Raw genomic sequence first — 13,932 nt, forward strand, 5'->3', positions numbered from 1 at the left:
TAAGATTTTTTATCTTTATCAAAACAGCCTGATGATAATCGCTGCAAGCGTGGATTGGTGAAGGGAATAATCAGCTACGTGTTTAAATAAAGTTTGTTTTTCTTATAGTATATTTCAAAGAGGCTGGTAATAAATGAAACAAATATAAAAGATATAAAACAATTTTATTTAGGTGTTATCAGTACCCAGCTGACATTGCCAAAGTATTGGAAGCCTAACTTCTTGAAGAGTTTTTGGGGTTTCACATTATCTACCAAAGTATAGGATAGAATATCGTTGTTGGCTTTTAACTGATCGTTAATAGCATATTTTGTCACAACTTCTGCATAACCTTTTCGTCTGTGAGGCTCAAGGCAATACAGATGGGTGAGGGCTCCTTCAGATCCCACTGTTATCCAGGCTAATGGTTCATGGTTTGTAGAATATAGGACATAGGTGAGACCATTCTTCATCAATACTTCGAAGTATTTCCTAGACCAAGAACCCGTATATGTCCAGGTTTTGTCGATCAAGTCTATGTGCTCTGGCGTAAGAGGTCCGATATAAGTATCGGGTGGACAGCTGTAACATGGGAAAGTGTTAATATAAATAATATAACTAGCTGCGCTCCGCGGTTTCACCCGCGTGGCTCCGCTCCTGTTGGTCTTAGCGTGATAATATAATATAGCCAATAGCCTTCCTAGATGAATCTGCTATCTAACACCGAAGGAATTTCTCAAATTGGACTAGTAGCTCCTGAGATTAGCGCGTTCAAACAAACAAACAAACTCTTCAGCTTTATAATATTAGTATAGATTATGACTGAAAGTATGTGCTCTTGTAGGTCATCTCGTGTTCCAGTTTTATTGTTCGAGAGTAATGTCAATTGTTTATTTGTTTAATTACGTTGGTTATTATTAGATATGATAATGCAATTTAGGTCATCCAGTACGAAAGGCAAAATGATGCATCAATTTATATTTAAAAGCAAGGAAAATTTACATTGTTGTAAGAATTTTTGGGTAATTCCTAAAAGCCACGATGAGTTGAGGAAACTAAAGAAATATGTGTAACATAGAAATTACCTCAGGTTTTCGAATGGCGCGCTTTGTTTATCTAAATAATACGTGTTGGCTTTCTCATCAAATTTGAATTCCAAATTGAAATGAGCACTTATTCTTTTTGTACATTCGATAACTTCATCGGAAGCTGATTGAACTAATAGTGGTTTATTCCAATCTATCAATTTCGTCGTCAAAAAACTTTCTTCTATGATTGAAATACTATCAAGTGGAAGGATCATAATTTGCCGAAATTCCTCCTGTAATTAAAAATATATATGTAAATAGTTTCTAGTCCTTTGTGGAGAGGTAAAGTAGGTACACTTGCATCGCTGTGTACCTAACTGTAAGTTTTTAACAGCTTTGAATGTTTGGTATGGTTCGGAGATATTTCATATAAAAGTAAAAAGATTAATTTATTTAAAAATAGCAAATACATAATTTTTCATGGACAACAGCCAGGGTAATCGGCTAGTTATTATTTATTAATTAAAAATTTCCCTCAATCCCAGTGATAAACCAGAATAACTAAAAAAGTTAGCCTTAATCTCTCCGAATTAATGTGGCTTTTTCTCTATAAGAGCTTATCCAACGAACTCGAACTATACTAAGTACTTATTCTTATAGCATTAGAATAGTTTGTTGAACAATACCTTATCCGAAATCGCAATAATACCATTGGCCAGTTCGCCGAATGGGCAATAGATTTTCAACTGCAAGTACGAGAGGATCCCGGGGTATTTCAGCTGAGTGTTCATTAGAGTATGGGCTATCAGATGTCGGGGCCAATTCTCTGTATATGCATCCCTCAATTGATTCCAAGCGGAATGTGGAATTTCGACAAACGGTTCCATTCTGAAAGCGTCTATTAACATTCATTTAATATTTTAATTAAAAATTAATTATTTACACTCATAATTTATACCAACCTCTCTTTAATAATTCAGGCCATGGAATAAACAACCAACCAACATTTATCACACTTTCATTAATTTATAGAAAATTATGCACTGTATTATATTTCATTTTGACATTGAAATTCACGATAAGATACAATTGTAATTACAACACTAGTCACAACGTGATTGGAATATGAGTTTAATTTATAAATAGTAGTCAAAACTCCTTCGACTGATAGAAACCTTTTTTCGTTGTCTGCGAGATTGTGGTAATCGTTGAAAGAAGTTGACCGATAAACTCACGTCTGCAGCTCACATTACTAATAAAATTAACGAAATATAAAATAACGAAAGAGGTAATGTTTAATGGCGTGTTATCGTATAATGTACCTTGTTCTTAAGATATAGAGTATACTTTGCAAATTGTGTATCTGCTCTATTTAAGACATTTCTTTTAAATTCACAAAATGAAAGTGCATTATGCACATTCGAAACAGTTTTTACATTTCTTCGTTAGATGGCACTATTAAAATATTATTAAAAGCTCTACATAGACTATTTTATTTTAAAGAGGTATTATTTAAATTCGCCTGCGAATAAAGTATAATAATATATAATTTATTGCTCCAGTTTGTTTAATTAATGCCAAGAAGGACTAAGGAAACCATGATAATTTATTGAGATTTAATCCAATTTCTTTTATATAAGGACAGATCGTAAGCATAAGTTTTTTCATAATTTCCATTTTCAGGAATGGATTTTCCCCAAATTTTTTAAAACGCCATCTAGTTCGCAACACTGGAAGTACTACAAAGCGAAATAAGTGGTTCATATCGAAGTTTTAAGCGACAATTGACATTGTTACCCAGTTGCCTCTTGTCGTGTTTGTGTTTAATGTCATTGTTCACCACATTAAGGCAATTACATGGTTCAATGACCTTAATGATTCTGTCACTATATTTGAATTTGTTTTTTTAACCGCCCTCTATAATATACATCATTGTTGAAGTAAAAGTGACCAAAGATTATGGAATTGTAAAATGTATCTTATTGTATCGTAATGTGTTAGTGGTTTCTACCTAATTTATGTTTTCTCTGAGAGGCAGTAACATATTACATTTATGAATAGTAAATATTGTGTACTATGTATGTTGTAAATGTAATGTAGGAAGACTCATCTTTCAAAATTAACCGTTATAAGCAAAGTCTCTACTACATGACCCATTCTGGAGACCTTAAGATGACTAAGCAAATAATTATAAGTTATAGAGTGGGGAACAGTTAAGAAAACACCGATTTAGAAATTAATTTTATTCAAAACGGACTCTACTATATTCTGGAGACCTGATGATGGTTAGGGTGGAGAACATCTCACCTACAGAGATATAAAAGATGAAGTACATTATTTGACGTAATTCTATAGAACGGCCTCTACCATGTCATGGTGTATCGAATGGTAATGGTGACCAGGCAAATGTATTTAGTGTTCTCTGTATATCTCTTCATACCTAGTAGGAATATATGCATGCAACCTACACACACCGAAAAAAATAGGGGAACGGACAAGAAATCACGTTTTTTTCGACTTGTTATGTATTTTGTAGTTTTTTTTTGTGAAGTCCCATGTCCCCTAGTGGGGTAAGGGGCAGATGCATTATACATCTGTTTCACTGATCGATTTTCTTTAGGGACAAGTAGGTGATCAGCCTTCTGTGTCCTACCAGACGGAGACATTTTTTTTTTCTTCGTCTCCACCGGGAATCGAACCCAGGACCCCTCGGTGCTACGCTCACGCGTCAACCACTGTACCAAGGAGGCGGTCAAATTTGTATCTCAATCAAGTCAATTTTGTAGTTAGTTCGGGGTTAATTTTTTAAATCCCTTACGTCTTTGAAATGATGACGAGAAAAAAATGTGTTTCGATTTTTAAACATTAAAATATTATGCCCCTTCAAGAGTTTGGTGCCTATTTATCGACTATATAGCAGCTTAAAATCAAAAATATTATAACGTGTTTTAAACTGAGTTTATTTTTTTCTACTGTTTATCTTTGAGCACATTACAAAATGAGTGATTTTCCTGCGACTGAAGTTACCAGAGCCTATGACTATGACTGATATGGGTTATGACCCCTTCCGTTCAATGAATACAGTGTTAGTTGTGTCGGTATCTATGGTCTATTACAATGTTCAACGCTATGGTTAAACAGTCTTACATAATATTATGTTGGCGCGGGCAAGGAAGGAATTGGGCAACTTGGAATTGGTTTTATAAGGGTGCAAACTTGGATAATTTATTTTGTTGTGGCTTTGGAAAAAATGCATGTGACGTGTGTAGATCAGTACCACCATGTCATGGCAACAGGAAAATTATAGTACAGTTGAAGATTAAAGGTATTCGAGAAGGAAATAAAACCTACCCAGTACGAGTTAGACTCGCGCACTGAGGGCTCCGATCAAATCTATTATTTATGATGTTGTAACTTTAAATTTATGTTTTTTAGCATTGTTTCCATTATTTGTGTCTATAAGACATCGCCGACATCTGATTAAATCTGATATTTGTTTGGATTACTAGGCCGAACGTTGATTTAACAAGCATCACTCACGACGTCCAACTATAGTTAGCGAATTTATAGCCCTTTGAACAGAGCGGATAGAACGTTCGGAATATTGTTTGACGAGTTGTTCTTTAGTCATTCAATTACATGTGGTCATTCAATAATCGCTCTAGTCTTCAATCAAATAGCAGATTCCTCCAGATGACTGCGACATATCTAGTATCTTATTAAAATCCTCCGATTAAACAGATTTTCCAGAGAGTTGACGTCTTCAGAAGAGTTTTCGCTTTCGTGAAGTAAAAATTTAACAAAAAAATAATATTGAAAAAACCTTCGTTTTTCTTATAAATATATTTATAATGATTATTATTTAAACCTTATTTGATTATTATTATCCCGAATGTTGGGTTGTAGAATAAAAACGCCTTCGTCACAATTCATATTTTATTATTCCTTCACTTGGTACATTTACTTGATAGTTTTCTTAAATCTTACATAAATCACAAGGCACGGCTATGGCACTTAGGTATAGACCGCACTGGTCGGCTGTTTAAGATCAATTGGCTCGCTGATCGTCTCTTCAAAAAATGTAAGCGACTGACAACTAACCAGCTGGAGGGGAGGTTAAGTTGTCAGGCGGTATATTATAAATACCAGAAAACCTTGTCGATGGAAATGTTCTATGTATGATTTTAAAATTTGTAACATGAATCTATTTCTTTTTTCCTCGGAGAGTCACTGCAAAGGAATTATTGTTATATAATTTATATTTTTATGAATCACTAGCTTTCCGCCGGCGGCTCCGCCCGCGGTTTCAAAGAAAAACTCGCATAGTTCCCGTTCCCGTGGAATTTCCGGGATAAAACCTATCCTATATTACTCGTGGATAGCTGTGTAGCTTTTGAATGGTGAAAGAATTTTTAAAATCGGTCCAGTAGTTTATGAGCCTATTCATTACAATCAAACAAACAAACAAACAAACAAAGTTTTCCTCTTTATAATATTAGTGTAGAAGAAATCATCGGTTCACCCAGTTAAAAGTGCGGAGGTAACGGAACCAACAAAAAATTCAGTTGAATTGAGAATTTCGTCCTATAATGGCGTCGGTTAAAAATGTTGCTATACGTTTAGGTATGTCAGTTTTGACCTTCCTACGATTTTATACAATAATATAAAATTAAATGATTTTATAAAATATAAAAAAAAATGCTGATTTTCGGCGGTATGGCGACCATTTGGAACTGTCTGAATAGTATGGCATGGCGATTTTCGTACATATGGCTACTGGACGATGATTACCTGTGCAAAAATTAGCCTGGTACAAATGGTTGAATTTTTTTTTAAATCAACGCATTCACGTCGGTATTGTGGGCTGTAAATTACACCGGAAAAGTATGGCATGACACTACCGCCTACTTCTTTTTTATGGGCTATCGGTAAGTCCTAAAATTTTTGTGTTACAAATCGTTTGCCTTCCGTAATTTATCCGACGAGTTCGACTAACGCCCACGCGACAAGTCTGCCGGTACCACTGTTCTGACCATGATTTTGCTTTTTGTCATTGCGTACTAAGACCACTGTAGAACCGCCATCCTGTTACAAATGACCTAAAATTTTGTGTCAGTATCTCCCGGCTTTGGATTGTTTTGGACCCTTAAAATATACGATAGAACAGCAATTAATCTTTTTTTAAAAAATATTCAAGGCACAGGGAAAGTCTGGTTACTGTTTTATAGGTATGTGTTTTCTGATAATATTTTACTGTCAAAAATTATCAACACTGGATATTATTCAATGACGTCTTTCAAAAACAAAACTAATTTACAAACAGATTTTTATATCTTTACATACCTATTTTTAACTTTCATTTCATGAACTGCTCATGTAAATACCTATTACAATCTGGTTTAATTTAACAAAACATTCAATTCGGTGAATTTTAGCGTTATTTTGCAAAAAAAACCGCACGTACAGTCCCCCGTCCGAGTCGAACTGACACCGTCAAATTTCGTCGAAAATATGCAATAGAGGTGAGGTTTTATGTGAGTTTTATTATAAATTCGAGTTTTTTCTTGATAATTTAACGATAACAATGAAAATTGAAAAAACAATCAATACAAATTGTTACAAATATCATAACATATTTTTTGGTATAAATTTCATGTATAAATATGTAGCCGTTTTCCTAACAAAATGCGTTTTATGTTCAAAAAGGGGTTGATTTGTATGTATTTTTTTTATGTTTAGGCCGTTCTAAAATGAAAAATAAACAATACACTTTGTTAATTATATCCTTGAGTATCACATATATTTTTTTTAACACAATCGTACCAACAGTTTCCTCAACAAAATTCAATATGTATAAGGTGTTTTTCGGTTTTGACCATAGTAATCCCCTTAACTGAAAGAGGCATTGTCAATACGGTATAATACACAAAGAATACACATTTAGTTCTTGTTTTCTCTGCAATAATAATATGCGAATGACACATTTAACACAATATCCGATACGAAAGGAGAATGGGCATTTTACTATGGAAATTGGGCCTGAACCCTTGAGTTGGACCAATACACATGAGATATTGTTTTTATAATAGATCATAACACATACATAACGGAAAAAATATATATAAAAAAATAATCAACCGGGTTTTTGTACAGTCACATCAAGTTTTATTTCTTTGTGTATAATATTTTTTGCAATAAATAACTGTTATAAGACAATGACAATATCTTTATGTTACTCCAATTCACTTTCACTTACAAATACGTACTAATCTTAAGCCTTCTAATAACCGAAATACACTAATATTATGTTTTGTAACAGGTACCTAGATACCGTGTTTATTATAATTCAACGTAGTTAGACGTTTTTTGTGGTTAAACTCAGTCACTTCAGTGACATTTAGATTTATATTTACTTCACTCGAATTAAAAACACCGTTATTGTGCGCAAAATAATAGCCAAATAAATAAAACTTTTTCCCTTGACAGTTGACTGTACAAGAACCCGGTTGATTTATTTCTTTATTTTATTTTTTTCGTAAGTTATGTGTAATGATCTATCATAAAAACAATATTTCGTGTGTATTGGTCTTAGCCAAAGTTTCAGGCCCAATTTGCCCATTCTCCTTTGGATAATGTATTATTATAATTTGACTACCTAGCTTTCCGCCCCGGATTCACCTCTGGTATGATTATGTCTACACTCTACAGTATGAATAATTACCAAAATTCTAATTAAAGGACGTAAAGTATATCTATACGTTCTAATTTTACTTCATTATACGCACACAAATAGTTTCTGCCCTTATTCATGTTCCCGCTTAATTAACATTTTATAAAAGCGAATAAATACTTAAGGATCTTCGGGACTACACAATCATGTTTATACGGATTTCATTTATTTTACATACTCTACACTTATATTACAGGAAAAGATTTGGATTTTTGTATGTAAAGCATTAATCAAAAACTACATAGATTTTAAATTTTTTTTACCACAATTTACGAATAACAGGTTAGAGAAGCTTGTTGCGGAGTCGTGAACGGCATACTGACAAGTTATCGTCAGAGGAGCGACAACATTTTAACAGATTTCGGCAACATTCTTGATTAATTAATTCTTCATTCTTCAGTTGATTATTGTTTATGATGGGCAAGAATGTTGCCGAAATCTGTTAAAATGTTGTCGCTCCTCTGACGATAACTTGTCAGTATGCCGTTCACGACTCCGCAACAAGCTTCTCTAACCTGTTATTCGTAAATTGTGGTAAAAAAAAAAAGTGTGTGCGTGTAACCTTTACGCGCGATTGAAGTAAAACTTCTTTGGCGTTGACGACATATATCACTGAAATGATTAAATATTAACTTAAATAAATAAATATTATATTATAATTTAATTATATTTATTATTCATGTGCTTTACAAAGATTATTTAAATGTTATATTAATATTATTCATTCAAAACAGGTAATTGAATGTCATAATAATTTCTTACGTACGAAATTATAGGTTTGTGGTAACTATAATGTGAAACATAAATTTTACTCTCTAAATTTGCTACTTTTCTTGAAAATACAGCATCTATCGTTGTACCGAAACGCGTTGTTGAATGAAGTCGAGAAGTATTCATAGATAAATCAAATTTTTCTTCTAAAAAATCAATTAACGGCTGAGATTCCTGAGAGCGAAAATTAACATTAAAATCTCCAGTTAGAATCATCGGTAATTCATGATAATTACTATTTAAAAGTCGAGAACCTTCAATTGTGAAGTGAAGTAATTGCTGATGAATAAATTTTATGATATTTGTCAGGCTAGTATTTGTAGAAATATAAATAACAACGATAATCACAGGTTGGTCATTCGTATTAACACATCGAACCAAGGCGATGTCACCAATTTGTGAAACCTCATCGGAAATTTGTGATAATATCGTTTGTGAAATATTTTGAATTGGTGTTACATTGTTCAGTGTATCTGTAGATGAATGATATACAGCTACTCCACCAGCAGTTGAGTTGGGTCGTTTGTATTGGGTAACGCAATAAAAATTTTCAATAAGAATTTGTTCGTCATTTTTCATCCAAGTTTCGGAAAATAACAGCAATGTGGACCTTTTTAATACTTTATCATTCAGATCAGAAACATGAGCACGTAAACTTTGGCAGTTGAAGGAAAATAGTGTAATGTTACTCTCATTTACAAGGTTATATAATTCTTCCTGTTGTGTTATTAGGCGAGAATTTGAAAGTCTTTCAAATTCACACTGTAAATCAACTATTCCCCCTGGACGCTTTCTTCCATGATAAAATTTGTTGTCATCGGTGTTTGAGACAATGAACAATCCATTTATATCAGTTACTCGTGATAATGCTACATATAACAGCTGCTGACTGTGACTTTTATTGTATTCATAAACGATTTGATCAAAAGTACCACCTTGAGACTTATGTATTGTAAGCGCACAAGCAGATACTAATGGAAAGTGATTTCTCTTTGCAAATATTGTCTTATTTCTATTCATTGGTACAGATGACGATCTTCATAAAATTGGGACTGCTGTTCTACTAATGTTTAGAGTTTGAATATGATGGGCAGCTTTTTTCCTAATTTTCTCTCCTATCTTACCAGGAAACTCAAGCCATAAGCGTATGATGTTATCACTGTCATCACGTTCAATATACACTAACTTTCCAACACAACCGTTGGCTAAGCCATCAGATACATCAATATTGGTTGTAATAATGTAAAATTTGTTAAGAACTAATATGATTTCATAAGGCGATCCTCCTGTATCAATAACTGAAATCATTTTATGAAATTGTTGGCGTACATATGCTTCTTGTTCAACTGAATGACAACCTATATACATATCTGTTGCTATGGATACTACTTTGTCTTCAGCAATATTTAAAATAGATTGATTATAATCCGCAACATGTTTATTTTTATTTTTAATTTACTTATTTTAAAAGTAATAAATAAACAAGTATATTTAGAGATTTTCAAAAAATTTTGCAATTTAAAATAATGTTTTTAAAACTGTTGAATTTTTCATTCACTTTGCTATTCACAATTGATCCGTTTGAAAATTTGAAAATAAATAATCCTAATTGATTATGATATTTGCCACTAGCTGGCGTATAAGTCAAGAAGCGTGTAGTATATGACATATACTTACAACCAATCAGAATTATTATTTTTAAATGGCGGAAACTACACAGACTATAGTAAGCGTTACTTCCGTCAGAAAAAAAATCTGAGTTACTCCCTAGTCGCGCCTAAAGAAGTTTTACTTCAAAAATTTAAAATCTATGTAGTTTTTGATTAATGCTTTACATACAAAAATCCAAATCTTTTCCTGTAATATAAGTGTAGAGTATGTAAAATAAATGAAATCCGTATAAACATGATTGTGTAGTCCCGAAGATCCTTAAGTATTTATTCGCTTTATAACTTTATTAATGGACTAATTTTTATTCGGTTATGCGCATAAATTTAAAATCATTTCAATGCCAAATTACGCTTTTAATTTATTACATGGTGTTACATACAAAAAAAGTGACCACTTATATAAAATCTATTATAGATATAGTAAAGAGTGAATATGCTCAACTAAAGAAAAACATCCGACATATTTTAATGGGGTATACATTGTGACGTGAACAAGAGCCCAAATAGGGTATCTCTACATTTGAAAATAAATTCAAACGTGATCACAAAAAGCTCAAAAAATATTCGGATAAACGTAAATGTATAACGATTCTCCAGATCATTCTGTATCTACGATACACACCTGAGGGCTTGATACATTAATGCGAAACGTGGTCCAATTAGCAAATAACGAGACTCCGTGACTATCCTTGCATTTAAATGTGCTTTTATATAAATAATTATAGTCCGAGGGCCTATGTTAATTTTTACCCTCGCTAGTTATTCACAAAGCTGGGTTGTTAGGTGATGTAGGAGTACAATTATTATATGACTAGATGCTCGACCCTGTTTTACCGGGGTGAAAATAAATTATAATCTATACTTGTAATATTATAAAGCTGAAGAGTTTGTTTGTTTGAGTGCGCTAATCTCACGAACTACTCGTCTAATTTGAAAAATTGTTTCGGTGTTACATAGCCCCATGATAGCCCATATATCGAGGAAGGCTATCTATATAATATCATCACGCTAAGACCAACAGGAGCGGAGCACTGCGGGTAAAACCGCGGGGTACAGCTAGTATGTATATATTCTATTGAAATAATTTTAATGAATGATTAAGTATTTACTATTTGAATACATATATACCTACCTAAAAAACAATAAAATCTTTGCTCTATATTTACTCTACCTATTATTAAATCCCATATACCTATTATATTCTAAAACCTGATAAACTTATTTCTTTGTCAAAATATAAAGGTTCGGTCCACGACCACGGAAGGCGATACTTTGATTTCAATTCAAGAGATGTCCGCAATATTGTCAAAGTTCTTTGTATATTAAATTTAGATCCTATACTTATTACTTACTTTATAGTTGATTTTCCCAAGCCGTAGTAGAATATAATATTTCTCTTTGAAACTTATTTCAACCGACTTCAAAAAGGATGAGCCTTTCAATTTGTACTGTATTTTTTCTTCTTTTGGCTTTGTTTTATCAGAACTTTCGACTGAATAAACCGATTTTGATGATTATTTTATATTAGAAAGTTGTTGCTTTCCGTGTAGTCCCTATGAAATTTGTCTATCTGACAGTTTGAAGGCGGTTCAGTTTTTTGCTAAAAATAATCTTCTTCTTATATATAAAAATGAATCGCAAAATGTGTTGGTAAGCGCATAACTCGAGAACGGCTGAACCGATTTCGATAATTCTTTTTTTATTATATTCCTTGAAGTACGAGGATGGTTCTTATGTAGAGAAAACGTAAATATGTACCACGGTCGAAGCCGGGGCGGACTGCTAGTGACTTAATAATAATTACTTGCAATGAGAACTTTCTTAAATTAATGAACATGTTTCAAAATACAATGTTAGATCTTAGACTATACTGCAATGCAATATTAATTAACTTAGATTTGATATCGTCTTTCACAATGCTTCCTTAGGGCGCTTGTGCACTACAAGGAATTTTACTGTCCGGCATTCCGATTTTTTACGGTCCGATGTGGCATGAAAAAACCGATGAATTGCTTGTGCACCTGTCCGTCTTTACTCGGATCAGTGCGGTACAGTTCAAGGAAGTTTGGCGGTATAATGCTATCATAAATGATTGTTTTTGCATTTTACAAGAAACGAGTAAAAAATATAGAAGGTGAAATATTATATTATTTCGTTATAATAAAAAGTAAAGTTCCGTAAGAGATTTAAAATGCGTGTTTCACTTATTTATTTTAATCGGTGACGAGGGGCTAAAGCTATTCCCACTTGAACTTAAACTTACCAACACTTACTTAGATAATAATTATAGGTCAATGCTTGGTCAATGTATATAAAATAACAATACCGACTTCTCAAATCTCATTGCCAACTAAAAGAAAGTAAAACAAGAGCTTGCTTTCAATTGGCATATGCAGTAAAAACAGTAAAATCCAAGCAAGTGGGCATTCGAAAACAATTATACCTACAGCGACTCGTAGACACAAAAAACCATCCGGAATAGGGAAAAGTAAAATGTCGGACAGTAAAATTACGTAGGTGCACAAGCTAGTATATAGATTAATGGCGTGCCATACCGGACCGTAAAAAATCGGAATGCCGGACCGTAAAATTCCTTGTAGTGGACAAACGCCCTTAGATAGAATAGAATCTATATTTCTTACACTACAGATTATAATATTTCGTTCAATGAATTTAATTGACATATTCCTGCTTGTAAGTAGTTTATTTTGATTTGATAGTAGTATAGATAATTTGGAAAGAGTTGTCACTTTTCGAGAAGATAGGATACAGAGGGACTTTAGGGATAGGTTTTAAACACGCTTTTATTCTCCTTACCTATATTATGTTTGTATGTCTTTCTTGTGTGTCTCCTATACCTCTATTGATTAAATTCTACTTTGTGCACTTATCAAGGATACCATACCAATAAGCTTTATTAGGACAATAATTAAAATTTTATTCAATTCTCTTAGTTCGTAAAGTTCATTTTTTATCTAAATTTACAACTTCTACTCATGCTCCTATTTCCTATGTTTAGGTTCTGTTAGGTATTAGTCCAATGAAATAATTGCAATATAAAATATTGTATGTTGTAGGTTTCTATTAATTAATATGTAAACATAAGTTATAGAGTAAATAATAACAGACAAAATTAATTATAACTCGGTTTATATTTTGGTCTGGTTGCCAGCCGCATAATAATGACACATTTGATTAACATATTATTTATCTGTTATTACAATTTACAGATAATAATAAGGCCATGTTATCTAATGGCGAAAGTTTGTAAGGATGTATGGATGTATGGATGTTTGTTACTCTTTCACGTAAAAACTACTGAACCGATTACAATGAAATTTAGCACACATATAGGATTAACTTGGATTAACACATAGGATAGTTTTTATCCCGGAAATCCCACGAGAACGGGAACTATGCGGGTTTTCCTTTGCAAACGCGGGTGAAGCCGCGGGCGGAAATCTAGTTTATAATAATTATTGTTAAGCATACTGTATTTTTGCTTGTTAGCATGATGTTGACATTGTATAATATAATTATAATAATAACGAGAAATTGAGATTTAAAAAAGCTATTATGAAGAAAAGAAATGTCCGTATATTCAATTTCATTCAGTTGATATCACTGTTGTGAATTTTTAATGTATTTATTTATGCTACAGTGAGGCAAACGCGCAGTCTGGTGGCAATAATAGTATAATACTATAATAAGTAGTACGGCTGGTAAGAAAGCGTATGATATGTAGCCTTCTTCG

General features: G+C 32.8%; 1 protein-coding gene across 2 annotated transcripts; it reads right to left on the reverse strand.

Annotated features, from left to right (window-relative positions):
- Window positions 1–161: 161 nt before the first annotated feature.
- LOC149481491 (glycine N-acyltransferase-like protein 3) lies at window positions 162–2,247 on the reverse strand. Of its 2 annotated transcripts, none has more exons than XM_089704752.1 (4): window positions 1,970–2,247; window positions 1,694–1,895; window positions 1,065–1,300; window positions 162–561 (listed from the first exon to the last, which is right to left on the reverse strand). In XM_089704752.1, exons 2-4 carry the CDS (start codon window positions 1,892–1,894, stop codon window positions 165–167), a joined length of 834 nt encoding a protein of 277 aa, XP_089560878.1. In that variant the 5' UTR covers window position 1,895; window positions 1,970–2,247; the 3' UTR covers window positions 162–164. The 2 variants fall into 2 exon arrangements, with proteins under 2 accessions (XP_089560878.1, XP_089560877.1); XM_089704751.1 differs by having other exon boundaries at window positions 1,694–1,905.
- Between the last annotated feature and the right edge of the window lie 11,685 nt (window positions 2,248–13,932).

The sequence above is a fragment of the Colias philodice genome, chromosome 16 (genome assembly GCF_061535455.1).
Source record: "Colias philodice isolate Cphi_HAF_F1 chromosome 16, ilColPhil1 Martin Lab GWU primary, whole genome shotgun sequence".
Classification (NCBI taxonomy): domain Eukaryota; kingdom Metazoa; phylum Arthropoda; class Insecta; order Lepidoptera; family Pieridae; genus Colias; species Colias philodice.